The 26,304-nt window shown below is 49.9% G+C and overlaps 4 protein-coding genes across 8 annotated transcripts in view; 3 read left to right on the plus strand and 1 right to left on the minus strand.

Annotated features, from left to right (window-relative positions):
- Positions 1-13,591, plus strand: part of QRICH1 (glutamine rich 1) — a 53,353-nt gene extending 39,762 nt beyond the window's left edge. The window contains exons 4-10 of the mRNA XM_065885241.1: positions 2,661-2,838; positions 3,450-3,604; positions 4,934-5,048; positions 10,182-10,290; positions 10,649-10,800; positions 11,138-11,228; positions 12,651-13,591. Of these exons, the coding sequence (XP_065741313.1) occupies positions 2,661-2,838; positions 3,450-3,604; positions 4,934-5,048; positions 10,182-10,290; positions 10,649-10,800; positions 11,138-11,228; positions 12,651-12,843 (993 nt within the window). The 3' untranslated portion in view covers positions 12,844-13,591. The remainder of the gene's footprint in view (positions 1-2,660; positions 2,839-3,449; positions 3,605-4,933; positions 5,049-10,181; positions 10,291-10,648; positions 10,801-11,137; positions 11,229-12,650) is intronic.
- A 266-nt stretch (positions 13,592-13,857) lies between these two features.
- IMPDH2 (inosine monophosphate dehydrogenase 2) lies at positions 13,858-18,732 on the plus strand. Of its 5 annotated transcripts, XM_065884560.1 has the most exons (15): positions 13,912-14,009; positions 14,446-14,494; positions 14,711-14,812; positions 14,935-15,009; positions 15,349-15,555; positions 16,052-16,139; positions 16,213-16,412; positions 16,494-16,584; positions 16,682-16,777; positions 17,050-17,121; positions 17,784-17,927; positions 18,013-18,157; positions 18,252-18,395; positions 18,477-18,560; positions 18,663-18,684. In XM_065884560.1, the coding sequence occupies exons 1-15, from the start codon at positions 13,912-13,914 to the stop codon at positions 18,682-18,684; spliced, it is 1,617 nt and encodes a 538-aa protein (XP_065740632.1). The 5 variants fall into 5 exon arrangements, with proteins under 5 accessions (XP_065740633.1, XP_065740632.1, XP_065740635.1 ...); XM_065884561.1 differs by lacking the exon at positions 17,050-17,121 and having other exon boundaries at positions 13,858-14,009; positions 18,663-18,732; XM_065884563.1 differs by lacking the exon at positions 17,050-17,121 and having other exon boundaries at positions 14,935-14,994.
- A 535-nt stretch (positions 18,733-19,267) lies between these two features.
- Positions 19,268-20,418, minus strand: NDUFAF3 (NADH:ubiquinone oxidoreductase complex assembly factor 3). Its single transcript, XM_065886046.1, has 5 exons — positions 20,319-20,418; positions 20,040-20,232; positions 19,807-19,873; positions 19,612-19,712; positions 19,268-19,533 (listed from the first exon to the last, which is right to left on the minus strand). Exons 1-5 carry the CDS (start codon positions 20,393-20,395, stop codon positions 19,417-19,419), a joined length of 555 nt encoding a protein of 184 aa, XP_065742118.1. The 5' UTR covers positions 20,396-20,418; the 3' UTR covers positions 19,268-19,416.
- Positions 20,419-23,191: 2,773 nt separating this feature from the next.
- On the plus strand, positions 23,192-26,092 carry DALRD3 (DALR anticodon binding domain containing 3). The gene is made up of 12 exons (XM_065884551.1): positions 23,192-23,354; positions 23,436-23,731; positions 23,856-24,112; positions 24,197-24,276; positions 24,359-24,487; positions 24,796-24,866; positions 24,960-25,021; positions 25,133-25,215; positions 25,306-25,488; positions 25,565-25,678; positions 25,768-25,836; positions 25,919-26,092. Exons 1-12 carry the CDS (start codon positions 23,199-23,201, stop codon positions 26,036-26,038), a joined length of 1,620 nt encoding a protein of 539 aa, XP_065740623.1. The 5' UTR covers positions 23,192-23,198; the 3' UTR covers positions 26,039-26,092.
- The last annotated feature ends 212 nt before the right edge of the window (positions 26,093-26,304 follow it).

Genomic DNA, 26,304 nt, shown 5'->3' on the forward strand with positions numbered 1-26,304 from the left:
GAAGTGTGTACTACTATCTCCATTTTACAAATGAAGAAACTGAGGCACAGAGAGATTTTTAAACAACAAGGCCAAAGCCACCTTTTAGTAAGTGGGAGAGTTGGCATTCAGCCTTGGACAGGCTGGCTCTAGAGCCCATGTCTTATACCATGTACTGCATTAACACACAGATCTTTATCCCTAGACTGTACCTTTCCCCTTAGGACCTTTCCCATACATTCAGCAGCCTACTTATTTATTTACTTGCATTTGTTAAACATATCTCAGCACTTCATTAGCATCCCCTCTACTACTATCAAATACTATCCCATCTCAAAAAGTGATACCATCATCCACCCATTTGTTTAAGCCAGAAACCCAGGAGTCATCCTTGAGATCCTTGAGTCTGCTTTACTGTACCCCTCACAGTCAATTCATCAACAAGCCACATTGATTCTACCACCAGACTTCTCAGAATCTCTTAAATCATTTCACTGCCACCATCCTGGTCTTGGCCACCAGCACCTACTTCCACTTTTGCTCTTTAATCCATTTTCTACAGCTCAAGAATAATTTCCTTAAAATGTAAGATTATGTCACTTCGCAACTTAAAACTCTTTTAAGGTCCCCATTACAAATAGGAAAAACTCTACACCAAACTTACTTGAATCAGTAGTTTTCAACCTGGATGAGACTTCTACTTCCCTTACCCACTGATAGACATTTGAACATGTGTAGAAGAATTTTCGTTGTCAGGATGATTAGGAGTGTTACATGTAGTGGGTGGAGGCACACAGTGAAGGGACCCTGGCTAATAAGACAGAGAAGCACTGCCCTACATCCTCTGGCCCCCACCTACTTACCCAGTCAGACTCCTACTAGATTTCTAGCTTGGGTAGATGGTGTTGCCATTGAACAAGGTAAGAGAGGGAACTCTGAGGAGAATACTTCTGGATGGGCAAAGCGATGAATTCTCTCCGTAGATGTTAATGTGAGGTGGCTTTCAGATGTTCAGCTGGAGATGTACAGTACCCACTGGGTATATTAAGGGACCGTCTAGCTTAGAGTCACAGAGTTAGCAATCATTTCCACAAACATGGAGATCTAAACTGGGAATGTGGTTGAGACTCACCAAGGAGAATGGTAGTTGAACTGAGAAGTGTGTCTAGAGGGGAGCTCCAGGGTTGACAGACATTTAAGGGCCTAGCACTGGTATTTCTTTATTTCCTTGTTTGATCATCTATCTTATATCAAAGCTAGTAGGGTAGTTTTTTATTTATTGATAAGCAAATTTGTGTCATGAATAAATTATTTTGCCTTCAATTTGAATGATTTGGCTTTCTTCAGCCCTTTAGTAGGCCCTGGCATGGAAAATTGCTCAAGGGAGTTTGTTCACAATGTAGATAGATGTGTGAGACCCAAGAACCTGTGCTTTGTATCTGTGTTGGTGTCTGTCCTGCCTGATGGGGATTGTGATTGAAGATCATGGACATTCTCTGCCCCTTTGGCTGCATGGTTTGGCTGTCAGACGATTGAGGATGGGACTACTCTTCCTTTGGAGGCAGGAAGATAAAACAGTGACTCCTGTCTCTAGAAAATGTCCTTATGAGCCAAAGCAGTATTATTGAGAGGAACATGAAGGATGATTTTCAACCATGACTGGACATTAGAATCACCTGGAGAGCTTTTAAAAATACTGCTGGCAGGCTTCCACCTTCGACCAGTTAAGTCAGAATCTCTGTGGATAAGGCCCAGGCATGGGTGTTTTTTAAAATCAGCCAGATGATTTTAAGGTGTAGCCAAGTTTAACAGTCTGGACACTTGGTACTCAAAGTATAGTCTGCAGACCAGCTCCCTTATTTGGGAGCTTGTTAGAAATGCAGAATCTCGGGTCCCACCTGAGATCTTTCTAATCAGAATCTGCATTTTAATAAAATCCCCAAGGGGTTTATTTGCGCATTGTAGTTTGATGAGCAGTGCCTTGTGCCAGTAAGTTCTGAGCAGTGACTAAACGTTAGAATTGCCTTTTTTCGTGGGAAGGTTTTAAAAAGACTGATACCCCTTTAAAAAGAGATTCTGGGGTGGAGCTCAGATATTGGTGTTTTTAAATCAGAGATTCAGGGCTTCCCTGGTGGCACAGTGGTTGAGAGTCCGCCTGCCAATGCAGGGGACATGGGTTCGTGTCCCAGTCCGGGAAGATCCCACATGCCGCGGAGCGGCTGGGCCCGTGAGCCATGGCCGCTGAGCCTGTGCATCCGGAGCCTGTGCTCCACAACGGGAGAGGCCACAACAGTGAGAGGACTGCGTACCACAAAAAAAAAAAAATCAGAGATTCAAAAGTACAGCCAAGACTAAGGAGCTTTGCACTAGTCTTTGCTGTCTCTGGAGTAAAGAATAGAACTCCAGAGGTTCTTGGAAGTACGACAGCAAGGAGAAGAGAGGTTTTTTAATTAAAAGAACTATAACTTTTTTTTTTGAGATTTTTTTTTTTAGAACAGTTTTAGACTTACAGAAAAATTACAGAATTTCCATAAACCCCACACCCAATTTCTGCAGTTATTAACATCTAACATTAGTATGGTACATTTGTTTTCTGTTTTTGTTTTGTACTATAAGTAACATTTTCCCAGCAGTTTTGCCAAAAGGCCTTTTGACACATTTTGATGGTTTCTCTCTCATAGGCTCAAACTGTCCAAGTTGCTGAAGTTGAACCACAGTCACAGCCACAGCCTTCCCCAGAACTTCTGCTTCCAAATTCTCTGAAGCCAGAAGAAGGGCTTGAAGTGTGGAAAAACTGGGCACAGACCAAGAACGCTGAGCTAGAGAAGGATGCTCAGAACAGACTGGCGCCCATTGGGAGTAAGTGTTTGGGAGGGAAAGAGGGTTGGACTGGCAAAAATGCAGTGGTACTTAAGCAGCAGGAGGACAGAATGGCAGGAAAGTGGTGTCCCTTGGCTCTCTGGGCACTAGGGCGCACCATCTGAAATAGTATGCTGAATTCAAGACAAGCAACAAGCAGGCCGGACCTACTATAAATGAGCAGAATTTGTGGGGTTTGCCCAAGGTCAGGCATTTTTGTACACATGGATTTCTGGGACAGAGAGACTTCTGGGAGGAGATATGAATTAGTGAGTGCACTCAGGGGCCCTCTTCCTTAGCATTATCCTCACATACTTCCTCATATTACAGAGGGTGGATTTTGTGTTTTTACTTTCATGTCTTGGTCCTAATAATAATTGGGGGGATACATGAGGTAGGAAGGATTTTGGTAAGGAAACCCTTTGTGTAATAGGGCAAACAGGATTATTGTCTTTGTAGGCCAGTTCTGATCGTAGATACAAGTGACCATTTTCATCCCAGTGCCTTCATGGGTGGTGTCTGCTCTGAAACCTCCTTCCAGGGATATGAGCAACCAGTAAAGGGACGGCTGTTGCCAGGACCCTCACTCACCTCTGGGGCTTGTGTTGCAGGGCGTCAGTTGCTGCGATTCCAGGAAGATCTCATCTCTTCTGCTGTGGCCGAGTTGAATTATGGGCTCTGTCTAATGACACGGGAAGCTCGAAATGGAGAAGGTGAACCCTATGACCCAGATGTGCTGTACTATATTTTCCTGTGTATTCAAAAGGTAGGAAACAGAACTTCACAGGAACATGTTTGAGCTGTGTTCCCATTGGGTATTTGCTGGGTAGTCAAATTAGAAATGACAGGCAAGTGGTTACAATAAAGACATTCTCTTTTAACTATATAGTGAATTTTTAAATGTATGTTTTTTAAAATTGGAAAAGATCTACATGGTCACTTTAAAAAATAAAACATCATCATAATCGCACTATCTAGAGAAACATCTATTAAAATATTTGATATATTACCTTAGAGCCTTTTTTTATCATGGAACATTTATATAACCCTTTTCATTAAAGTAAACATGTAGTTTGCAGAAAAGCAGTTTATCCATAACAAAGTCTCGTGCTGACATGTAGCTTGTCTTCTCATTGTTTCCTGCATTAATGCAAAATAATTATTTGGAAGTGTCTAGCTAGAATACACAACTGTAGTTAGGTTTTCAGGACATCTAAGATAAAGATTAACAAAGAAATTCATTTTAGGACTGGCAGTTTAGGAGAGCAGAGGTGGATTTCTTAGTGTTTGAATGCTATTGTGGAGAAGCCCACAGTATGATGGAAGAACACTTGCTAACTAGGACTCACCCTGTTGCTTAGGCCTGAGAAAAGCCCATCTCCCACTTTGTTCCTCTTTCTTAACCAGTCACCCAGAGCACTGGGTGAAATGCTCTACATGCTTTGTCTCATTCCATGCTCTCTCACTCCTGGAAGGCAGGCACAGTCATCTCCTTTTACAAACAAGGAAACTGAGCCCCCAAAGTTAAAAGACTCCCATGAGTTACTAAACTTATATCACAGCTAATAAGAGGCTGGCCCTGGAGCCCACATTGTGATTTTTGCTACCACAAGACAATGCCTTGCTTGGGTGAAATAGCATTCACAAAATCTGCCCCATTGACCCAATCTCAAGAGTGTTGTGAGAGTTAGTTCACATGCTGAAGTATACTGTGAAAGTGCCGCACACTGGACAGTTTTTTTTTTAATTTATTTATTTGGCTGCGTTGGCTCTTTGTCACGGCACGTAGGATTTTTGTTGCAGCGTGTGGACTTCTCTCTAGTTGTGGTGCATGGACTCAGTAGCCCCGCAGCATGTGGGATCTTAGTTCCCCAACGAGGGATCGAACCCAAGTCCCCTGCATTGGAAGACAGATTCTTAACCACTGGACCACCAGGGAAGTCCCTGCTGGACAGTTCTGACTTGGTGTGTTGGTTTGTTAATGGGGGAGGAATGGGTAGGGAGACGTGAGGGTACTGGTAGAAAAATGTTTGCTTCCCCACAACAACTTGCCCAAGAGACTACCGACAAATTTTATTGATTATTTTTCTTTTAGTATCTTTTTGAAAATGGACGGGTTGATGACATTTTCTCCGATCTTTATTATGTTCGATTCACGGAGTGGCTGCATGAAGTTCTGAAGGACGTTCAGCCCCGAGTCACTCCACTTGGTAAGAATCTTCCTAGTCCTTGGATGTCTTTAGCACCTGGGTTTTAAAAAGATCACCTGGGGGGAAAAAAAAAAGATCAGCTACTTGTGTGGCTAGCTGTGATATAGCCTGTGGGTGAGGAGGCTATAAATCCCAGGCACCAAACATCAGTCTCTGTGCTGCTTGGCCTGACGTGGCTCACCAGACAGAGAATCTGGCTGGTTGCAGTGTGGCAAGGACACAGGGGCATGCAGAGTGTGGGGTAGTTACTCCATTTTTTTTCCCTATTAAAATTTATTGATTCAAATTAGAATCCTTGCAAAAATTAAGAATTATAAACGATTTCATCTGTAGGTTAATTATATTACATATTGAGTTTTTTTTCCCTTATGTTTAAATATACATTCTACATATATAGAACATAATTTTTGCTTTACCCATGGATAACCTGGGCAGCATGTTGTGTTGGAAAGAACATGAGTTTCGCAGTAGAATGTTTGAGGTGTTTTTTTTTGTTTGTTTTGTTTTTTTAAATTATTTTTGAGAGCAGTTTTAGGTTTACAGGAAAACTGAGCAGGAGATACAGAGAATCCCATATACTCCCTCACACAGCGTTTCCCCTATTATTAGTACCTTGTATTAGTGTAGTGTATTTGTTAAAATTGATGAGCCAATGTTTGGTACATTATTATTAACTAAAGTCTGAAGTTTACATTAGAGTTCACTCCTTGGGTTGTATCTTCTGTGGGTTTTGACAAATATATAATGACATGTATCTACAAATTCAGTATCATACAGAAGTTTCACTGCTTTAAAAGCCCCCATGTTCCACTTATTCATCCCTCCCTCCGTTCCCCTGACTCTCTAGCAATCTCTGATCTTTTTTACTGTCTCCATAATCTTGCCTTTTCCAGAATGTCATATAGTTAGAATAATTTAGTGTTAATTTCTTTCAGTAACTTCATTTAATGCTCCTGCATGTCTTTTCATGGCTTGATAGCTCATTTCTTTTTTTTGCTGAATAATATTCCGTTTTATGAATGTGCCACAGTTTGTTTATCCATTCACCTATTAAAGGACATTTTGGTTGTTTCCACGTTTCGGTAATTATGAATAAAGCTGCTGTAAACATTGTGTGCAGGTCTTTGGTGAAAGAATAGACAGATCCGTGGAACAGAATAGAGAGTCCAGAAGTAGAACCACACGAATATAACCAATTTATCTTTGACCAGGGGGCAAAGGCAGTTAAATGGAGAAAGGATAGTCTTTTGTTTTGTTTTATTTTTTTTGGCCTCGCCATGTGGCTTGCGGGATCTTAGTTCCCTGACCACGGATTGAACCTGGGCCATGCAGTGAAAAGCACCAAGTCCTAACCACTGGACCGCCAGGGACTCCCAGGATAGTCTTTTCAACTAACGCTGCTGGAACAACTGGACATGTACATATTTTTTAAAAAAATGAATCATAGACCTAAATGTAAAGCTGTAAAAACTCCTAGAAGATAAAATAGGAGAAAATCTAGGTGACCTCAGGTTTGTTGGTAACTTTATAGATACAACACAAAAAGCACAATCTGTGAAACGAAAAAATTGGTAAGTTGGACTTTATTAAAATTTAAAAAACAAACAAACAAAAACTTACTCTCTGTGAAAGACATTGTTAAGAGAATGAAAAGACAAGCCACAGACTGGGAGGAAATCTTTGCAAAACACATATCTGATAAAGGACTGGGATCCAAAATATATAAAAAACCCTTAACAGTCAACAATAACAAAACAAAGAACCCAATTAAAAAATGGGTCAAGGATCTGAACAGTTGCCTCACCAAAGAAGCTGGCAGGTAAGTATATGAAAAGATATTTATCATATATCATCAGGAAATGGCAAATTAGAACAGTGATGGGAGTTCCCTGGTGGCCCACTGATTAGGATTTGGTGTTTTCACTGTCGTGCCTCGGGTTCAGTGCCTGGTCGTGGAACTGAGATTACGCAAGCCACGTGGCACAGCATGCATAAATACATACATACATACATACATACAGTAATGTACCACTATATACCTATTAGAATGGCTGAATTCCCAAGCATTCTCTTACCTTAGGATCCAGCAGTCATGCTTCTTTGTATTTACCCAAATGAGTTGAAAACCTTATGTCCACACGAATATCTGAGTTTTAATCCTGGCTCTGGATTTAATAAAATGTATGTTTAACTTTTTCTTAATCTTTTTTTAAAATTGAGATATAATTGACATATAACATTATATTAGTTTCAGGTGTACAACAATGATTTGATACAGTATGTATATATTGCAAAGTGATTAGTTAACATTTGTTGTCATAGTTACATGCTTAACCTTTTAAAAAAAACACTGTTTAAACATTTTTTGAGTGCCTACTATGTGCCAGGCAGTTCCAGGTGTACATAATATAATTCAGTGGTGAACAAAATGAAGCTTACAGTCTAACTGGCGAGACTGTATAAATTATCACATTAATTTATGATAATTAAGTGCTTTGAAGAACAAAGCACAGAGAATGGAAAGTATTACGGGTACATTAGGAGGGAGGCCTCTCTGAGGGGATGTCATTAGAACAGACACCTGAGTAAGTGAATCACTGTACGTGATCTGCAAAATTTCAAACCAAGTGTGGCTATATAAAGTTTGCTTTTTAAAACATTTTATTATGGAAATTTCAAGCACATATAAAATAAACAGAATAAATTAATGACACTCCCATGTACCCATGGCAAATCTTGTTCCATAGATACACTGCCTGTTCCCCGCACCGTGTTATTTTGAAGTAAATCCCAGACACTTTATCCATAAATATTTTATGTTATTGACATTCCACAATGCCATTATTATACTTTTTTTTAAAAAGATAAGTCCATAATGTCATCAAATTCTACCCTTTGTTCGAATTTCTAATTGTCCCATAAATATCAGAATTTTATTTGTTTGAGTCAAGTTGCAGATGAGGTCTGCACGTTGAAATTGCTGTAATACCTTTTAATGTTTAGCTTTAATCTTTAATTTCCCCCGTGATTATTTTTCTTGCAATTTATTTATGGAAGAAAATAGCCCTTTAAAAAGTCTAATTTTTGCTATTATATCTCCATGCTGTAATTTAACATATTCTTCTGTCCCCTGTATTTACAGTTAATTGGTAGTTGCATATAAAGACTTGATTAATCAAGTTTTGTTTTTTTGTGTATTTTCTTTTTGGCAAGGTTACATCATAGATGGGTTACTTACTTCCATCAGGTGCCCATAATGTCTGGATCCATTAATTCATGAGGAGTTGCAAGCAGTGGTATTCTAATGTTATCACTTCATTATTAGCTGAAATACAAAGAGAAACTTTCCCTCATGAACTCTTTGAATTCCTAGCAGTATAGATTGTATAGAAGAGACAGGATAAGGACTTGTTTCTTCTTCTTTGTTTAGTAGTTTTCACAGTAATGAGTTGGTTCACCAGCTTCCTCCAGCTGGGGTTTTTTTGTTGGTTTAAAGAATCATTGTGAGCTAATTAATTTAAACATACTTAATATGATTCAATTCATTGCACTTGTTATCTTTAACGATGCACAAATTGTCCCATCTTTGGCCATTTGGAGCCTCTTTAAATTGGCTCTTAAGTTCATTTGACATGACCCTACTTCCTTGATTTCTGGTTTGCCAGAATGTTCCAGGCTTATCCTGGACATTTTCTGTCACCCAATATGGAATTGATCAGTTCTCCATGGAGCCTGGTACTTTTCAGTGTTAAATAGTATTTCATTATCACAGTCTGGATGGTAGGGGTGCTCATTGCTCCTTGGGTTTCTAGGCCTAACTAAAAAAAATTAATATAAAATAGATCATTTTGATGCTTTGCAGTTCAGATTCAGAACTATGAGACTTTTGTATGTTGTTTCCATCTGTATCTCCTTTTGCCCGTGCCAGGAGTTCTGGTTTTCAGGCATTAAAGTTCACTTTAAGTTGTGTTGTTAAGAAGTGATTATAGGGAAGTGACACCGGGTGGCAGAGTGAACCCAGGGAAAATAGGGCATGCCACGGTATGCCTGGGGCCACTCTTAGGGCTGGCCTTCCCTCTTCCCTGAGAAGGGCTATCTTCTGTCACTCATCCCGCTTAAGATCTGTCTGAGAGCAAGGAAGTTTATCTCACTGCCATTGGGCCACAAAATAGAATAGTAGAGGCCGACATTCCCTAAAGAGATGGAAGTGCACTAATGGAGTCAGAGGGCCAGCTTTGGCAAGAACAGAGAAAAGGAATGTATTGGGCAGATCATTCCCCTGCTTCTAAGAAGTGCCACCCTCACTCCCTGCCTGGAGAATCCTGAAACTCCTGCAGAATGCTGGTGTCTGCTGCTGTTTCACCATGCCCTCAGTCCCTGGCACACATACACTTGGACATTGACTGTTGAATGAACATATGAAGGGGGCTTGATGATCAGCCCAGTTCTCATCTTCCTTTGGTGTAGACCTGCCTGCCCAGGGCTCTTGATCAAACCACTGCCTTAGGCCCTGTCCAGCTTTCAGTTAGCTTATGAACCAGGGTCTTACTGTAAAACTTGCCCTATGGAGGAAACCTATAATAAATCTGAATATCATTCTCCCCTTTTTCCAAAGGGGATGAGAATGGGTTTGCTTTCTAGAGATGGAAGACATGAGAAGTTTAACAAGGGCAAACGGGCATGTATACCAGTTCTTTGGGCCCTGGCCTGGATACCTTTGAAAGTATAATGAAAGCTCTGTACCCTCTTTTCAGAGAAGTTTGCATATATGCAGAGAGGTTGGCTTATACTTTTGGGTGTTTCTGAGGGATGTCCTTCTACCCCATATTAATCTGCAGTTAGAGGAAGAATTAACATCAGGTGAGAGTGATCATGTAGGGCAGTGGTTCTCAAAGTATGGTGTTAGGAACTTGTTGAAAACACACATTTTCGGGTCCTGCCCAGAAACTTGGGTTGGGACTCAGCTGTTTGTGTTTTAACAAGCTTTCCAGATGATTCTGCCATATCCCAGGAAGACTTCTCCAGTTAAGCTTGTACTCCTGTGTGGTCCTGTTGTGCTTCACACCTCCCATCCTGCACCTTTGAGGGACTGCCTGCTATCCTCTTGTTGTAGCAGTACTCTGTTCCTCCTAGGCTATGTCCTGCCCAGCCACGTGACTGAGGAGATGCTGTGGGAGTGCAAGCAGCTCGGCGCTCACTCCCCTTCCACCCTGCTGACCACCCTCATGTTCTTTAACACCAAGTAAGTGTTCTAGAGGCTCCATGCTTAGTCACTGCTGGCATCTACCCAGTGAAGAGGGTAGAAACTATCCAGATGGACTTCTAATACCTTTGACATATACTTGAGAGCCTTTGAGCTACTGAAAGCCCTCAGCCCCACTTGGCTACATTTTGTGTGCTGACCAGTGAGGCAGACAGCCTTGCCAGATCCCTACCATCAGTCTTGATAAGATTCCTCCACTAGACAGTGTGTTTGGGTGTGGGCTTGCCCAGATTCTGGGAGTGTGGGCAGTGGCTCCTCTGAAGCCTTGATGGCGGAGGGTAAGTCACGGTCTCCTCCTGGCACCCCTCCCTTTGCCTTGCTTTCACTTATGGTGCAGATACTTCCTGTTGAAGACAGTGGACCAGCACATGAAGCTGGCCTTCTCCAAGGTCTTACGACAGACAAAGAAGAACCCCTCTAATCCTAAGGATAAAAGCACGAGTATTCGGTACCTGAAGGCACTTGGGATACACCAGACTGGCCAGAAAGGTAGGGGAAAGAGGTAGGGGTTGCAGAAACAGGTGCTACTAGTCCTGCCCTGCCCTTGTGCCTGGGGGACTAGTAATGAGTGTGAAGATTGGGATTTGCTGGATAGGAATTTTCCATTCCCTTCTCCCCAGCCATAAACTTCAAACTCTTCTAGAAGCAGAGACGCCCCAGAAATGATAGCTGCCTTTTCCTTTCATACTCACTGCCCATGCCTCACACCCTTTTCCTTCCCAGTATTTCCTGGTTGGGATGGCTGGAAGCCTAAGGTTTCTAATCTGAGCCCGAGTAAAGGCAGTCTGATGCCATGTCTGTGGTGGTGGTGGGGTATGTTTTATAGTTACAGATGACATGTATGCAGAACAGACGGAAAATCCAGAGAATCCACTGAGATGTCCTATCAAGCTCTACGATTTCTACCTCTTTAAATGGTGAGGAGGCTTTATTGTGACTGGGTGACGTGTGTATGCGCGTGTGTGTGTGTGTATGCGCGCGTGCCAAAGCATTCTCTAGTCACAGGCAGAGTAAAAACACACTTCTGAAAAGCTAAATATAGAAGCAACCTTATTGGTTTTCCCAAAGCATGTGCCCAGCACTGCTCCCTGATGGTTCACTTTCATGGAGAGAGGATGAAAGTAGAGGGAGGACAGTACAGAGAGGCTGCCTCTGTCACATATTGAGCATAGCCCTGCATCTTCCTGGCCTTGACCTTTCTCACCAACACTGTCAATCTAAGGGGAACTCCTTTCCTTGGCTTTCATTCTCTCTTGCCCCTGCAGTTTGGTATATCGTCTTAACAGCAGTGCCAGATCTTTCTACATTGTAGGTCTTGCCGTGTTACTTAGATTAAAACCTTTAGTGGTTTCCTTTTACTCTACAGAGAAAGACCGTAATCCTAATGTGGCCAGCAGGGCCTTTCATGTACTCTCCCTTGTTAACCTCGTGTCCGTGTAGCTCTTGGCTCTTTAGCCACACTGGCTCTTCTCCACTGAAGGGCATCATGCTCTCCCTTCCTCAAGACCTCTGCACAGAACTTTTTGCTGTGGGCAAACCCTGCCACCCCCTGCCTGTTTAGCTAGTTAGCTCCTATCCATCCTTAAAAGAGCTTTATTAGGGAAGCATTTCCAAATTCCCTGCCTGTTCCCTCCAGCTGTTTCTTCTGTAACCCTTACCACTGTTTGTTATTTTCTTTGTCTTTATGTAACTGTTTAATTGCTGTCTGTCTCCCCTCTTACCTGTAAACTCCATAATATAGGGACTCTTGGGTCTTATTCATTTCTTTTAATATCAGCACCTAGTGCAGGCCTGGCACACAGTAGCCCTTTGATAAATCTTGAATCAGTGGATGAATAACTGTTAGAGGATGGCATGTGCTCAGTACTTAAGAGAAGTACAGCACAACGTTGAGGGGGTGTGAGTCCAGGTAAAGGCCCCAGTATCATAGCCAAGCCGAGAAGTCAGAGTCCCTCAGATCAAGTTGAGGAATTATTAATGGATGGAGTAGAGGAAACAACATAAGCAAAGACTCGGAAATAGACTTTCTGGGTGCTGAAATTCGTTCAGAGTGGGATATGGTTGGACTCAAGTAGATGAGCCCCGGGAGCCCTAGTCAGAGGAATCACACCTGGCAGTGTGTGAGGGAGGAGCAGAAGATGGGCAGCCTAACACTGGCATTTGCAGTAACTCCAAAGGGACTAGAGGTAGTGTGTGTTGGCTGCATGGAATTTAGGAGCTGTGCCACCATGCTCTCCAGAGCTTCCCGTCTTTTGCAGATAGCATCTGTTCAGGAGATTCATGGTGGGAGGGTTGAGGTCATGGTGGCTTTACCCAGCTTTTACCCATGTATTCTTCAGCCCCCAGAGTGTGAAAGGCCGGAATGACACCTTTTACCTGACGCCCGAGCCGGTGGTGGCCCCCAACAGCCCAATCTGGTACTCAGTCCAGCCTATCAGCAGAGAGCAGATGGGACAGATGCTGACTCGGATCCTGGTGATACGAGAAATTCAGGAGGCCATTGCGGTGGCCAACGCAAGCACCATGCACTGAGATCCCTCAGCCATGGTGCAAGGGAGACCATCCAGGAAAAAACGGACACTTTCACACTAAAGAAGAGGCCTCCATTTTTTTCTTTTCTTTTTTTATTTGTGTAGTTATGAACCCTTTCAGACTGCTTCTATTTCAAATGTAAAAGGAGACTTTGCCCCCTGTGCATCTTCATAAACCTGCTGTGGCAGACTTCTCAGCCCATGGGGGCTATGGGTTTCCTGAGAGCCAGATGTCCTAGACAGTTGCTGGCTGACTTTTTGTGTGTGGGGCCTGAGGAAAGGGCTTGGACTGTTAGGAGAAATGTCGCCCCTTCCCTTCCTCCAGAAAGATGGAATTAATGATGGATGGACCCTCCAGGGAATCTCCCCAGCTGGCTTCCACTCTGACTGGCAGACTTCGCTGACCACAGGGGAGCCATGGTCTTTTCTTTCTTCATGCTCAGACATAAACCTAGCATCTTAATGGAAGGAAAATGAGGGGAACTTCAATTATGATTTATTAAAGACAATTTCTATTACACCCTCCTTTATGACAAGTGACATTTTAGATGTTAAAGTAAAAACTTTACCATGTCTTTTTTTTTTTTTTTTTTTTTTTTGGCCTAACATTGAGGCCTTAAACCTGAGGCTTCCGTGCCTGATGGAATTCTTGTAACATACACTTGTGTATCATATAAAGATACCACTCTGTTTCTCTTATGTATTCTTAATCTAGTTGTTTATTAAGAATGACAAGCACGTCTTTTCAACACGCTAGTGAACAACGCCTCTTCATTTGGGAGGAGCCAGGCGGGACAGTGGCAGCAAAGCCTTGCCTGTTGGACGGGGTGAGGTCCTGCGGGAGGGGGTAGCAACAGGAAACAGCCCTAGGGCGTGCTATGCGCCTGCGTTCCCTCCAGCTAGCCCCGCCCTAGAGGCGTACGAGCTCTGTACGAGCGTGCTGCGTCCTGACGTCGGCGACGCGCTGGGCGCGGTGACGATATCGGCGGGTTTATATTGGCGCGGCCCAGAAGGCGGAGGCCTCTGCGGCGACGTCTTCGGAGACGCGCGGCCTTGCCCTGCGCTAGCCATGGCCGACTACCTGATTAGCGGGGGCACGTCCTACGTGCCGGACGACGGGCTCACGGCACAGCAGCTGTTTAACTGTGGGGACGGCCTCACCTACAAGTGCGGGCCTAGCGGGCTCACCTGGGCCAGGAGAGGAGCGGCGCGCAGGGTTGGGAGGCCGGGTGGGGCTTCTATTGAGCCCGCTTGGCTCGGGCGTGGGGGACAGGTTCCGGAAATTCCCCACCCATCTCAGGTTCAGTTTGACAGGTCTGAAGCGGGCGGGATGGAAGAGGCATCTTGGTAGTGCCTGAGATTTCCAGGTTAGAAACTCCGTTCTCTGGGCACATGGAGTTGTCAGGATGCCAGAGGCGCTGATGACAGCTAGGTGGCAGAAAAGGTCCGCTGTCTCCATCTCTACCTTGTTCTCTGCCTTGCCTGTGTTACTCGGGCTAGGTTATTTCCCTCTCTGCCGGAATGCCTTAAGAGATGATTTATGAGGATGGCGTCTCAGGCTGCCATAAGCCTGACCCTTACTCCCAATTCCCCTCCCCTCTAGTGACTTTCTCATTCTCCCCGGGTACATCGATTTCACTGCAGACCAAGTGGTGAGTATGGACAGGAATTGGATCCTAAGTATCAAGGTTGGATAAAAGTGCTGCTGTCCCCTCTCGGCTATCTCAGTAGATTGCTTTTGGGGGTGGATGCTATGGAATGGTCTTACTGGCATACAGGTCATACAGAGCACCTATTTTGCGGGGAACATGGCACCGCCCTGAGGTATATGAGGTGCTTTTGCACATTAGTTGGCCTTATTTCTTTAGGACCTGACCTCTGCTCTGACTAAAAAGATTACTCTGAAGACCCCACTTGTTTCCTCACCCATGGACACAGTCACAGAGGCTGGGATGGCCATAGCAATGGCGGTGAGCACTGTGGCATGTGAGGGCAGAAGCAGGGGCCCCATCTCTCTCTCCCACAGGCATACAATCATGCCACTCTTCTTCTTTGTCACTTTTCCCGTGTTTTCTTTCTGTGTATCCTGCAGCTTACAGGTGGTATTGGCTTCATTCACCACAACTGTACACCAGAATTCCAGGCCAATGAAGTTCGTAAAGTGAAGGTCAGAAGGGAAATGATCACTGTCAAGAGCTCCTGGAAATTGCACTGAGGTGGAGTAGGGTGGGAGTGGGGGGATTATTCTGATTTAGGATCCTTTCTTTCCCACTGTGGGGCTTCAGTTCCTGAGAAGAGCCTGAGATCCTGTGTCTTAAAGCAACAGAAGAGGGCCAGGTGTACAGTGCCCTGCAGTTCACTCATGTCTCCTAGCTCTGGGTTTGAAGTGTTTGTGTGAATTGATCCTGTGGCACTGCCAAAGGGGGACTTGGCACAGATCCCAGGCTTCAGACCAAAAGTCTGATGAAAGTGGTTCAGAAGTGCCCTTTTTCACCATCCCTTCCAGAAATATGAGCAGGGATTCATCACGGACCCTGTGGTCCTCAGTCCCAAGGATCGAGTGCGGGATGTCTTTGAAGCCAAGGCCCGGCATGGCTTCTGTGGTATCCCCATCACTGACACAGGCCGGATGGGGAGCCGCCTGGTGGGCATCATCTCCTCGAGGGACATTGATTTTCTCAAGGAGGAGGAGCATGACCGGTTTTTGGGAGAGGTGCGTGCCACTGCCAGAGCACAGGCAAACTCTGACAGCCCAGGTTAAAGATAAAGGCTTCTGTTCTGTTGTCTGAATGGCAACTCTGAGGGCCTCTGCTGTCCAGGAAAGATGAACACCTGGCTGTTTCTGACCCTTTCATGGGGTTCCTGCATCCCTTCCCCACCAAAGGCTTTCAACCTGCCCAAATGTTTGCCAGCATACCCAAATTTTTTGCCACACCCAGAGTGGGGGCTGTGCTCAAGGACCAACTTCAGCCTCTTGTCATTTCTCCGGTGTGGCTCTTTCTCCACAGTGTGCTCCATGTACCTGATGTCCTTTCTACTAAATTATTCTTGCCACTAGATTGCTGCAGACTGTTGGGTTAACTTGAGGGTGGTCTGGGTGCAGGTGTGTAAACATGGTGGTCTTTGGAACCTCACCCCTGAGTTAGGGCAGGGTCTGTTGGGAGGCCTGATCTCCTATTGCTGTTCCTCACAACTCCCCTCTCTTATAGATCATGACAAAGAGGGAAGACTTGGTGGTAGCCCCTGCAGGCATCACACTAAAGGAAGCAAATGAAATTCTGCAGCGTAGCAAGAAGGGTGAGTCTTAGAGGTAGGAAGTGTTCTGGAACCAAAGACCAAGGTCCTGATTTATGTCCTGCCCTGCCCCCAGGAAAGTTACCCATTGTAAATGAAGATGATGAGCTGGTGGCCATCATTGCCCGGACAGACCTGAAGAAAAACCGAGATTACCCACTGGCCTCCAAAGATGCCAAGAAGCAGCTGCTGTGTGGAGCAGCCATTGGCACTCATGAGGATGACAAGTATCGGCTGGACTTACTAGCCCAGGCTGGTGTGGACGTGGTGGTTTTGGTGAGCTGCTGCACAGGCAAGGTGGGGTGGTAGGAGCAGCTGTCATACCACAGTCTCATTGGGACTACCTTCCTGTCTCAGGACTCTTCCCAGGGAAACTCCATCTTCCAGATCAACATGATCAAGTACATCAAAGAGAAATACCCCAGTCTCCAAGTCATTGGAGGCAATGGTGAGACAAGACTGGGCACTGAAGGATGTGGTGCGAGAGGGGGGGAGCTAGGCTCCCACGTAGACCTTCATGTGAGCCTTTCCGTTCCTCCCTGCAGTGGTCACAGCTGCTCAGGCCAAGAACCTCATTGATGCTGGTGTAGATGCCCTGCGGGTGGGAATGGGCAGTGGCTCCATCTGCATCACTCAAGAAGGTAAGAAGACTTTGCAAGGCCCTCAGAGACCTGGCTTTAGCAGGGCCCTTAGCCCCACATGCCCTGGAGCCAAGCGCTCTTACGGGAACTACGTTGAGTCCTCCAGTAGGGGCAGCCCCAGGGCCAAACAGGCCCCTTGGATGGGTAACATGATGGAAGTAAGACGAGCTCTCGTCAGTCTTCACCTGCCACTTCCCCCACCCCCGCCTAGCCTGGCCTCCCCGCTCCTGCTCCGTGCCCTCTCTAAACTCTGGTCTGTTTGTTTTATTTAGCGGCTCCCAAGATCCCTCCAGACATAAAGTCCCACAGCCCCAAATGCCCTTCTACTGTCACGGGCTGCTATAGTAAGTCCGGCCCGGTCCACTGGCCCGGCCCAGCTGCCCACTGCCCGGCTGCTTGGTTGACTGTAGCTGTAGCTCCCGGGGTTTGTGGTGCTGACGGGTGGGCAGGGCAAACTGAACGACAGACCATGGTTTTGGGAGCTGCTCAAGAACACAGCTCCCTCCTCTTCCTGGGGTGTTTGTAGGGCAGGACCTCCACCAGGTAGGCCTTGCTCTGCCCACATCTCCTGCAGTAGGCACAGCTTAAGGACCATCTCGGGGGCCCACTCTTCCTTCCACACGACCACTGCCCTGATCTTGCCTGAGCTGCCCACCATGCAGGGAGCAAGGGGTGGGTCTCTGGGTACTAACTGCACGGTGACCCCTACCCCACCTGATATCAATTGGGCGGGGCTTTCCCGGCTGCTGACTGCATGTGCCTGAGGCTGCCCTGGGCCATGCACATATGCATGCGCACATGCCAAGGGTGAGTGGGGGCCATCACAGCTATTCGTACTGTTTAAGGCTGATGGGGCAGCAGCCATCCCAGACAAGACTCTTCCTGTACCAGGCTGCAGTCCTGGTGCAGGTGTAACTGAGAGCTCCTGGGTGCTGATTTGTGGCCACAGAGCCTCTTGCCTGTCCCCACTAACGCCACCCCCATTTGTTCCTCCATGTCTCAACAGTGCTGGCCTGTGGGCGGCCCCAAGCAACAGCAGTGTACAAGGTGTCAGAATATGCACGGCGCTTTGGTGTTCCTGTCATCGCTGATGGAGGAATCCAAAATGTGGGCCATATTGCCAAAGCTTTGGCCCTTGGGGCCTCAACAGGTGAGGCCCAACATTCAGGGAGCCTAGTGGGTCTCCTTCCCTAATGCCATTCAGGGTCTTCCCCCAGCATTCCTTCTGTCCATAGTTATGATGGGCTCCCTCCTGGCTGCTACCACTGAAGCCCCTGGCGAGTATTTCTTCTCTGATGGGATCCGGCTAAAGAAATATCGGGGTATGGGTTCTCTCGATGCCATGGACAAGCATCTCAGCAGCCAGAACCGATATTTCAGGTGGGACAGGCAGGTCAGTTGCCCTATGCTAACCCTGCACTGGCAGCATCATCCATGTTTCGACTTTGCCTGTGTTTCCTGCCTCTCCCTGCAGTGAAGCTGACAAAATCAAGGTGGCCCAGGGGGTGTCTGGGGCTGTGCAGGATAAAGGATCCATCCACAAATTTGTTCCCTACCTGATCGCCGGCATCCAGCACTCCTGCCAGGACATTGGCGCCAAGAGTTTGACCCAAGTCCGGTAAGCTTAGGGAGCCGGGACATTGGGTAGAGGGCCTGGTCCAGGGCCAGCTACCCACATCTGACTTCTGCCTCTCTTCAGAGCCATGATGTATTCTGGAGAGCTCAAGTTTGAGAAGAGAACATCCTCAGCTCAGGTGGAAGGTGGTGTCCACAGCCTCCATTCGTAAGTGACCAACCCTCTCCACTCCTCTGTCCTTGGGGTGGAGGTCTCTTCCATGCCTCCATGCTCCTGCCCTCACCTCACAGCTGGTCCTTCTGCCAACAGGTATGAGAAGCGTCTTTTCTGAAAAGGGATACAGCACACCCTCGGTTTTTCAATAAAACTTTGAAAAAAAGTGATGCCTGATCTTTGAGGTCAACAAGTAGGTGGGGCTCTGCAGTTGCCACCATCACAGATACACAAAAACAAAGCACCTTCATTTCCAGAGAAAGCCTCATACCCCGAGAGAAGGGGTACTAGATTCAAAAAGCCCCTCCTGAGGCATCTCAAAAGGCAGCTCAGACCCAAGGGTTTGGTCTCAGAAATTGCCTGTGGCTGCTTAGGAAGGGTCACGGAACAGTCCATGGGGCTTTGGACTGGCATCCACGGGGCCTCCTGCTAGCCCAGAGTTTGGCCACCATGGGATCAGGTTGAGACCCACGTACATATTCTCTAACTTGAATCTCTAAAAGGACCTTGTGGAGAAAACACAGAGGTCCCCTCAAATCTGCATGTCAGCAAGTAGATAGATGTACAGCTTAGAACAGGTGCCTATACTGTCTCCTGGCCTCTGAGAGGCCAAGCAGTGTAGACAAATAGATGACCCCTTGGTTCCTTCACAACCCCCTCCAAGAACTCACTGAGCCAGCAACACACCCAGTACAAAATCAGAGAAGTGGGTTAAATTATTAATTTGCTGGCAAACAAGACAAGTGTTACAGTGACAAAGGGAGAGGGACTAGTGAAAGCTCTGGGAACCCCTGCATTCTGCAAAAGGTGCTAGGGCCCTCCTGGATGGGTCAGGTAAGTTCCTGGTGGTTCATTCTGCAGCTTGGGCCAGAGATGTGAGTGCAGCCCCACCAGGTGGGGGAATGAGAGCAGCTCCTGTCACTCGGCCTTCATGACACAGGAAGTTGAAAGTGGCACAGGCATTGGGCTGCAAAGAGAAAGCCAGCATCAGCTGGGCTAGTGCTAGGCTTGGGCTCCCCTCCGCATTCCCAAGTCCCAGACATACTGTGTCCTGCACTTCCACAGCGATGCCCCGCTGCCTCATGGCTCGCAGCAAGTGGGACTGCAGCCGCTCAGTCCGGTCTCCAGTGCCCACCACAACAATCTCTAGGGAAGGAGAGACATGGCTAGTCTACAACCAGGTCTGTCTAGAGGGTGGCTTTCTGGGGCTCAGCACTTCAGCCCTCCCCTCCTCCAATACCTATTCGGGGCTCCAACATCCAAAAGAGAGAGAAGCTTTCCTCGGTGATGTCCTGGTGGGAACCTACCTGTGTGGGGAGGAGACAAGTTAAATGCAAGTCCACCTAGGTTTCCCCAGAGACCCTCTACTTGCTCCAGTGCGGGGCAAAAGAAGAGCCAGGTGTGCCAGGGACAGAATCAGAGGGAGGCCTGTGACTCTGGCCCTCGGTTTCCTCACTGCAGGGAAGGGCTCACGTTCCACTGCACCACCGAGTGTGGGAGTAGCGCACAGGGCCCAAGTACGCGATTTCCGTTGACCGTGAAGCCGCGGCTGTTGTAGCTGTCGATGTACATATCATGCGGGGACTCGCGCTGCAGCAGAGAGATGCGCGTCCGCTGGTACAGTTCGTCATCCGCCGGCGTGAGCCGATGCCCACGCCGCGGGACCCTGCGGAGAGGTACGGTCAGGGTCTAGGGCGCCGGGAATCGCCGGCCGTAGGAGCGGGTGGTCAGGGATGCTGGGTCCGGGCTCACCATGGCAGCTGCGCGGGCGGACAGCGAAGGGCGAGCCGCGCTCGGTACAGGTTCCGAAGCATGAACGCGGCAGCCATGGCGGACCGGCGTGCAGGGAGGCTGGCGCAGGCACAGCGGGGTCGTGGCGTCACCAAGCCTAGCGCAACCATAGCGCCCCCAGCGTCGCGGAGGGCACCGCGCAACTCGGCCGGCCCGGCGCGGGAGAGAGGAGGGAGCGGGCCAGGGGCCTCCGTCCCATAAGGGCGCGTCCCCCAGCGCGGCTCCGGTGTCAGCACCTGCCGTCCGCCCCTCCCCAGACCCCCGCAGGCCGTCCTGGAGGAGCCGGACACCTGGTGGCGTGGCTGGCCTCAGGGCACTGCCTGGGCCCCAGCCGCGGCCTGGCCCCCGGCTCTCAGCCATTACGCCGGCCTCCCGGGGCCCGGGGCGGGGCGGCCGAGCACCTGTTCGACTCCCGCACATCTGGCCAGGGCGTGGCGTCAGCCCCCAAGTCGCTAATCCCGGCTTTAGAAAGTCGGGTTCCGAGGGCGGGGTAGGCAGCTCAAGTTTCCCTCGGTTGTCCTCCACCCAGTCCCGCCCCTCCCTAACCGTCACAAGCGCGACCGTTGGCGCCGCGAGTCGCACGGGGCGTGGTTGAGCATGGATTGGCCTCTCCAGAGCGCGAGGGGGCGTGGCTGGTTGGTTTCGCCTTAAAATGGCTCCAAATCTGCGGCCAAAGCAAGCGGAAGGGGACGCTTTGGTAGGGTACTTCTAGGTGCTCGGCGGCCGGCCGGGCCTAAACCGGACCAGACGTTGAACTAGACAGCGGCTGGAGCATCGCCTTGTCCTCGCTCACTTCGCTTGCGTCCCGAGAATTCCTTGCGCCCCGTCTTGAGCCGAATCAGAAGGCCTACTGGCGTGAGAATCGCTGGCGCCCGCGCAGGTTCTGGCATCTCCGCGCGCCCACCGTGTGTTGGCCTCAGGGGCACATTGCCGCGTCTGCCACCCTCGGGACGGGGCTGGCGGGAGGCTCGACACAACCGAGGACGGTCGCAATGGATTTCCGGGAGTCCCGTCGCTGCCGTGCGGGCCCATTGGGCCCCTAGCGCTCCGGGCACTGGCAGCGTCACCGGACAAAGGGTCCCGGGTGCCGGGGTGTCCCCGAGTAGGGTTTACTTCCCCTCCGATCCCACGGGCGCGCTTCCCTCTTGGTTGATCCCGAAGCCCGCCCCGCCACTGCAGTGGCCCTGACTGCATGAGACCAACAGGACTAATCCTATCCCGCGGATCTAATCCGGATTGGGACCTGGTCCCGGGGAAGGCCCCCACCACCCATATTGTTTGGGGGCCTAGGTGAGCGGCTTGTTCCCACTAGACCTGGTTTCACCTCCTGAGTCCACCGACTGGGAGTGGGGGGTTTTGATCTGGCCCTAGGGCGAGGGATAACCCCCTCAACCCGCGCCCCCCCGGCTGGACAGCGGGCAACGGAATCCCAAAAGCAGCTGTTGTCTCCAGAGCATTCCAGCTGCACTTGGATTTCGTTCCCTGCTCTCCTGCCTGAGCAGCGTCCTGACCCAGATGGAATGGGCTAGCCCCTGATCCCCAGACATACTTTATTGGGTCGCTCTGGTTTCCGTCCCTCTCTCAGGTGCACCCTCAGGCTAGAAGTGACAGGCGTAGACATCGGAGAGCCGAGGCGGTGGTCATCTCTGGAGCCCGAGGTACCATTGGCAAGGGAGGGAGGACCCAGGGCCTCCGTATAGGGCTGCAAATGGCGGTGAGTCCCCCAGGGCAGCTCCAGCCCGCAGCTCGCTAAAGATCGCCTTTCACTTCCTGGGGTAAAACCACCCCCAACCGTCTTCATGCACCCAGAGTAGCTGAAGTCCCCAGCTCCGCCTCGGGGCCCCCAACCCTGTTAGCAGCTGTCCCCGGGTCGTGCGCGTGACGCATGGAAAGCGCTTTGGAATGACACGATCACTCCCGTTGAGTGGGCATCCAAGAAGCCATCGGGAATGTCGTGTCCGCCCAGTGCTCTTTCGGCACTTCCCAGCAGGGCCTTGCAGCCCTAGACCAGAGAGGGGCCTTGCCAAGCTTTTGCTGCGCCTAGACTTCTCTCCTTTCTGAGCTCTGGTTATTCTCACTGCTCCAGGGCGGAGATCAGGGGTTTGCCAGTGATCTGCTGCACAGCGCTCTACGGCGTTAGGTTCAGTCCCCACTAAAGAAAAGAGAAAAGGGTTATCTAAGTTACAAGTGAAGACATTCAGGAGCCCTGGTGGGACAGAGGAAAGAGCATTCTCACTGGTAGAGGAGTGGGGTGCTCAGAGAACTGTTCTTAAGCTGGGTCTTCTCATGGTCACGTTGTTTATTTGACCCACAATGGCTGGTTGCCTAAACCAGGAAGTGGGAGGATCCATCAGTGGGCATTTTTTAGGAATAAAGACAACCCATATGTCAAAGGAAGGAATGCTTGCAAATAACCCGAAACTGGAGAACACAAATTCTCTTAAAAATGTGAGTTTTTCAGTAGGTCATGAAAGTGGTTTTAATGTTAGCCGCCCTATTTCAGTGAGAATCCACTTGGGACTTTTGCCGTCTTGATCATGTGTAAATGGAGGAAATGAAACGTTATCACAAATACATAAATGTAAGACTTAGGTTCTTTCCCTGGTTGCTACTGCGGGCGACGGCGAGAGAATCCTAGGCCCGTAGCGTACCCAGAGGTTTCGGACCCGGAGCCGAGCCAGGCTGGTGGGCCACGCGGAGGCAGCGCTGGAGTCGTAGGTCGAGCGCACCTGTGGCCGCAGCCAGATCCCCGCCCCAACCAATTGGCCCTCCTTGAAGTTCGACCTCGAAATTTTGCTTCCGGTTCCTTGCTTCCGGTTCTGCCTACTCCTTCCGGTCGCCATGCGCCTTGGGGTAGAGGAGACGCTGGGAGCCCTCAACGCTGCCCTGGGGCCGGGCGGCCCAGTATGGTTCAAGGAGACACGCGCCCGCCACCTGCGTGTCCGAGACTTCTTGGCACCGCGGCGCGCGCTGGAAGCGCGCTTCGGGGACGACCAGGTGGGCGCGAGCAGGGCGGGGACGTGCGGCCCGAGGTAGCTGGGAGCGCCGCGACCCGCTCACTAGCTTGTCTTCCCGCAGGTGCCCGAGCGCGTGGTTCACGCCATCGTCGGCCTGCAGGGTCCTGGCGTGGCACCGGTACTGAGCTGCGCGCCAACCCCCGCGGGGCTGGCGCTCCAGCTGCGGCGGTCCGCCGTCTTCGAGCGCGTCCTCGGCGCCGTGGCCGCCTATGCCGCGCCTACCGTCCCCGCCGCCCCGGGCCCGCGCGTCGTCCTGCACTGCCCGGCGCTGCGCGGCAGCCCCTGCGCCCTCCGCCTGAGCCAGCTGCGTGCGGTGCTCGTGGCCGACCACCTGGCGCGAGCTTTGCACGCTCACAGGTGAGCTGGGGCGCGGGCCCACAAAGGAGAAAGCGCGCGATGGGGGCCCGAGAGCCGCTGCGGGTGGAAAGTGGGGGATAGCTGAGCCCGGTGCTCGGGCTGAGGCGGCCGCCTCGCTTCGCAGGGTGAGTGTGCGCCTAGTGCCCGCTGTGCGGGACCCGCACATGCCGACCTTCCTGCAGCAGCTGCGGGTGGACTGGCCCGCGGCCTCAGAGAGAGCCGCGACCGAAGCCCTGAGGAGCCGCGCGCTTGCAGAGCTCACCCCTGCCCGTAACGCGGAAGCCCTGCCCCCTGGCGCCCTGGGCCGAGTGTACTTGAAGGAGCTGGTGGACGAACGGGGACGCACAACTGGCTATGACCCCAACCTGGACAGCTGTCTGGGTAGGACCCGGAGCCTCGCAGGGCCAGAAAGTAGTCGGGCCCCGCACTCCCCGCCGGCCTCAGCCCTGTGTGTTCTCTTCGCAGTGACGGAGGATCTGCTCGCTGTGCTGGCGGAGCTGCAGCAGGCTGTGCGGGATTGGGCTGAGGACAGCTCCCTAGGCCTGGTTAGTGACTGACACCCCACCCTGCAGGCCTCTGGCAAACCAGGTGTCTTGTGTCCCCGGCAGTGACTGTCCTACCCTATAGGCTGCGGCCCCAGATGCTGGTGCAGATAGCTGCATGGTTGTACACGTGGTGAGCTGTGAGGAGGAGTTCCAGCAACAGAAGTTGGACCTGGTTTGGTGGAAGTTGGATGACCAGGCTCCTCTCAGACAGGTAGGTTAGTGATGGTGACTCCCCACCCCAATCTCAGAGGGCCCTTGAAACCCACTTGTTAGTTGATGGGTCCAGAAGGTGATACTTGATCTTGGGGAGATGTTAGGCTTGGTAAATGGGCCTGTGTAGCAGGTGCTGGGAGAGGTCTCTGGAGGCATCATAGCCCAGAGAATATTGAAGAATAGGTTGAGGAGGCTACCCTGTGGGGATGGAGGTCTTAAGGTAAAAAGCTGGGGGAGTCCAGGAACCAAATTTAGGTTCCTGGAGGGTATCGCCAGCTGGCTGAGCCCCTGCTATCTTCCTGACAGAAGCACCTGGTCTGTGGCCCAGTGAAAGTAGCTGGTGCACCTGGCACCCTGACTGCGCCCGAGTACTACGAGTGAGTGAGGCTGGAAGGAAGGCCACCAAGCCAGGGTAGTTGCGGTGGGGGACTCTGCCCCCTGGTCCTCCTCTCATTCTTTTCAAAATGCAGGCTCCGGCATGCCCAGGTGTGCAAGGCCTCAGCACTGAAGCGCGGTAGGGACCTGGCACAAGGTGCGCCTGGGAGACCCTGGCTGTGCTTTGGGTAGGGGAAGGTCATTTGCCCCCCTGCCCCCCCTCGTTCCCTGCCTGTAGAGACTGATTAACTGATCCGTACTCCTTCAGACTCAGCCTGGATGGAAATCTTCAGGGTTCTCTGTGTGGCAACCATTAAGTTTGAGATGCTCAGCACAGCCCCACAAAGTCAGGTGAGCCTGGGCGCCATGCTGGGCCAGGGCTGGGGGGGACAGGGTGTGCAGTGGCTGTCCTCCCTCTGCAGCTGTGCCCTCATTCCTCAGCTTCTCTTGGCCCTGGCTGACAGCAGCATTTCCACAAAGGGCACCAAAAGTGGCACCTTTGTCATGTATAATTGTGCACGTCTTGCCACACTCTTTGAGGGTTACAAGTGCAGCATGGAACAAGGTCTGTACCCCACTTTTCCACCTGTGAGCAGTCTGGATTTCTCTCTGCTACATGATGAGGTGAGTTCCCCTCTTGGGTAGCTGTCACATGTGGGAAGTTCAGGCCTTTCCCTCCCAGCACCCTTCTCCCCCACAGGGTGAGTGGTTGCTGCTCTTCAACAGCATCCTCCCCTTCCCAGACCTGCTGAGCCAGACAGCAGCCCTACCCTGCACAGCCCCAGGGCTCCACATCACTGCACGCACAGAGATGGTAAGGCAGAGGACACTGGGACGGACTGCACACACTAGTCTTTATTCTGGAGCACAGAGACAGGCCAGTGACTCAGTCTCTGTCTCTAGGTGTGCAAGTTCCTGGTACAGCTCAGCATGGATTTCAGCTCATACTATAACCGGGTACACATCCTAGGGGTAAGTGCACAGCAAAAGGGCATATGTGGGGGGTGCAGGGGAAGCAAAGGATGAGACCAGCAGGCCCCTTTCTCTCCTCCAGGAGCCACGACCACACTTGTTTGGTCAAATGTTTGCCCGTCTGCAGCTTCTGCGGGCTGTGCGTGAAGTGCTCCACACCGGGCTGGCCATGCTGGGTCTCCCTCCACTGAGTCACATCTAAGGCCACAGAGGCCCCAATATCTGGGAATGTCCACAAAGTCATCAACTGAAAAGGAAAAAACCCACAGATTTTGTTAGAGACCCGGAGCCAAAATAAATTGCTTCTGTAACACAGTTTTGTCCCATTGTGGGGAGTGGGGCATATTCTTGGTCTGCCCAGGTGGCTTTCAACTCACCTCCAGCTCCTGCTCTTGAGTCAGGAGCCCGCGGCTGCCTCTTCCTCCCCTCAAGGCACACTGGGCATGGGCACAGATAGTCACTCTGTCT

This window comes from Phocoena phocoena, chromosome 10 (genome assembly GCF_963924675.1).
Source record: "Phocoena phocoena chromosome 10, mPhoPho1.1, whole genome shotgun sequence".
In the NCBI taxonomy this organism is placed as follows: domain Eukaryota; kingdom Metazoa; phylum Chordata; class Mammalia; order Artiodactyla; family Phocoenidae; genus Phocoena; species Phocoena phocoena.

Excerpts from the sequence above, each read along its gene's own strand:
- IMPDH2 (XM_065884560.1), top strand. The coding sequence starts at position 13,912 with ATGGCCGACTACCTGATTAGCGGGGGCACGTCCTACGTGCCGGACGAC. Across the intron at positions 17,928-18,012 it reads GGCCCTTGGGGCCTCAACAG|TTATGATGGGCTCCCTCCTG; the intron begins GTGAGGCCCAAC and ends TTCTGTCCATAG. Across the intron at positions 18,561-18,662 it reads GGTGTCCACAGCCTCCATTC|GTATGAGAAGCGTCTTTTCT; the intron begins GTAAGTGACCAA and ends TTCTGCCAACAG.
- NDUFAF3 (XM_065886046.1), bottom strand. The coding sequence starts at position 20,395 with ATGGCTGCCGCGTTCATGCTTCGGAACCTGTACCGAGCGCGGCTCGCC. Across the intron at positions 20,233-20,318 it reads CCGCCCGCGCAGCTGCCATG|GGTCCCGCGGCGTGGGCATC; the intron begins GTGAGCCCGGAC and ends ACCTCTCCGCAG. Across the intron at positions 19,713-19,806 it reads GATGTTGGAGCCCCGAATAG|AGATTGTTGTGGTGGGCACT; the intron begins GTATTGGAGGAG and ends CTCCTTCCCTAG.
- DALRD3 (XM_065884551.1), top strand. The coding sequence starts at position 23,199 with ATGCGCCTTGGGGTAGAGGAGACGCTGGGAGCCCTCAACGCTGCCCTG. Across the intron at positions 24,277-24,358 it reads AGGACAGCTCCCTAGGCCTG|GCTGCGGCCCCAGATGCTGG; the intron begins GTTAGTGACTGA and ends CCTACCCTATAG. Across the intron at positions 25,022-25,132 it reads CGGTAGGGACCTGGCACAAG|ACTCAGCCTGGATGGAAATC; the intron begins GTGCGCCTGGGA and ends GTACTCCTTCAG.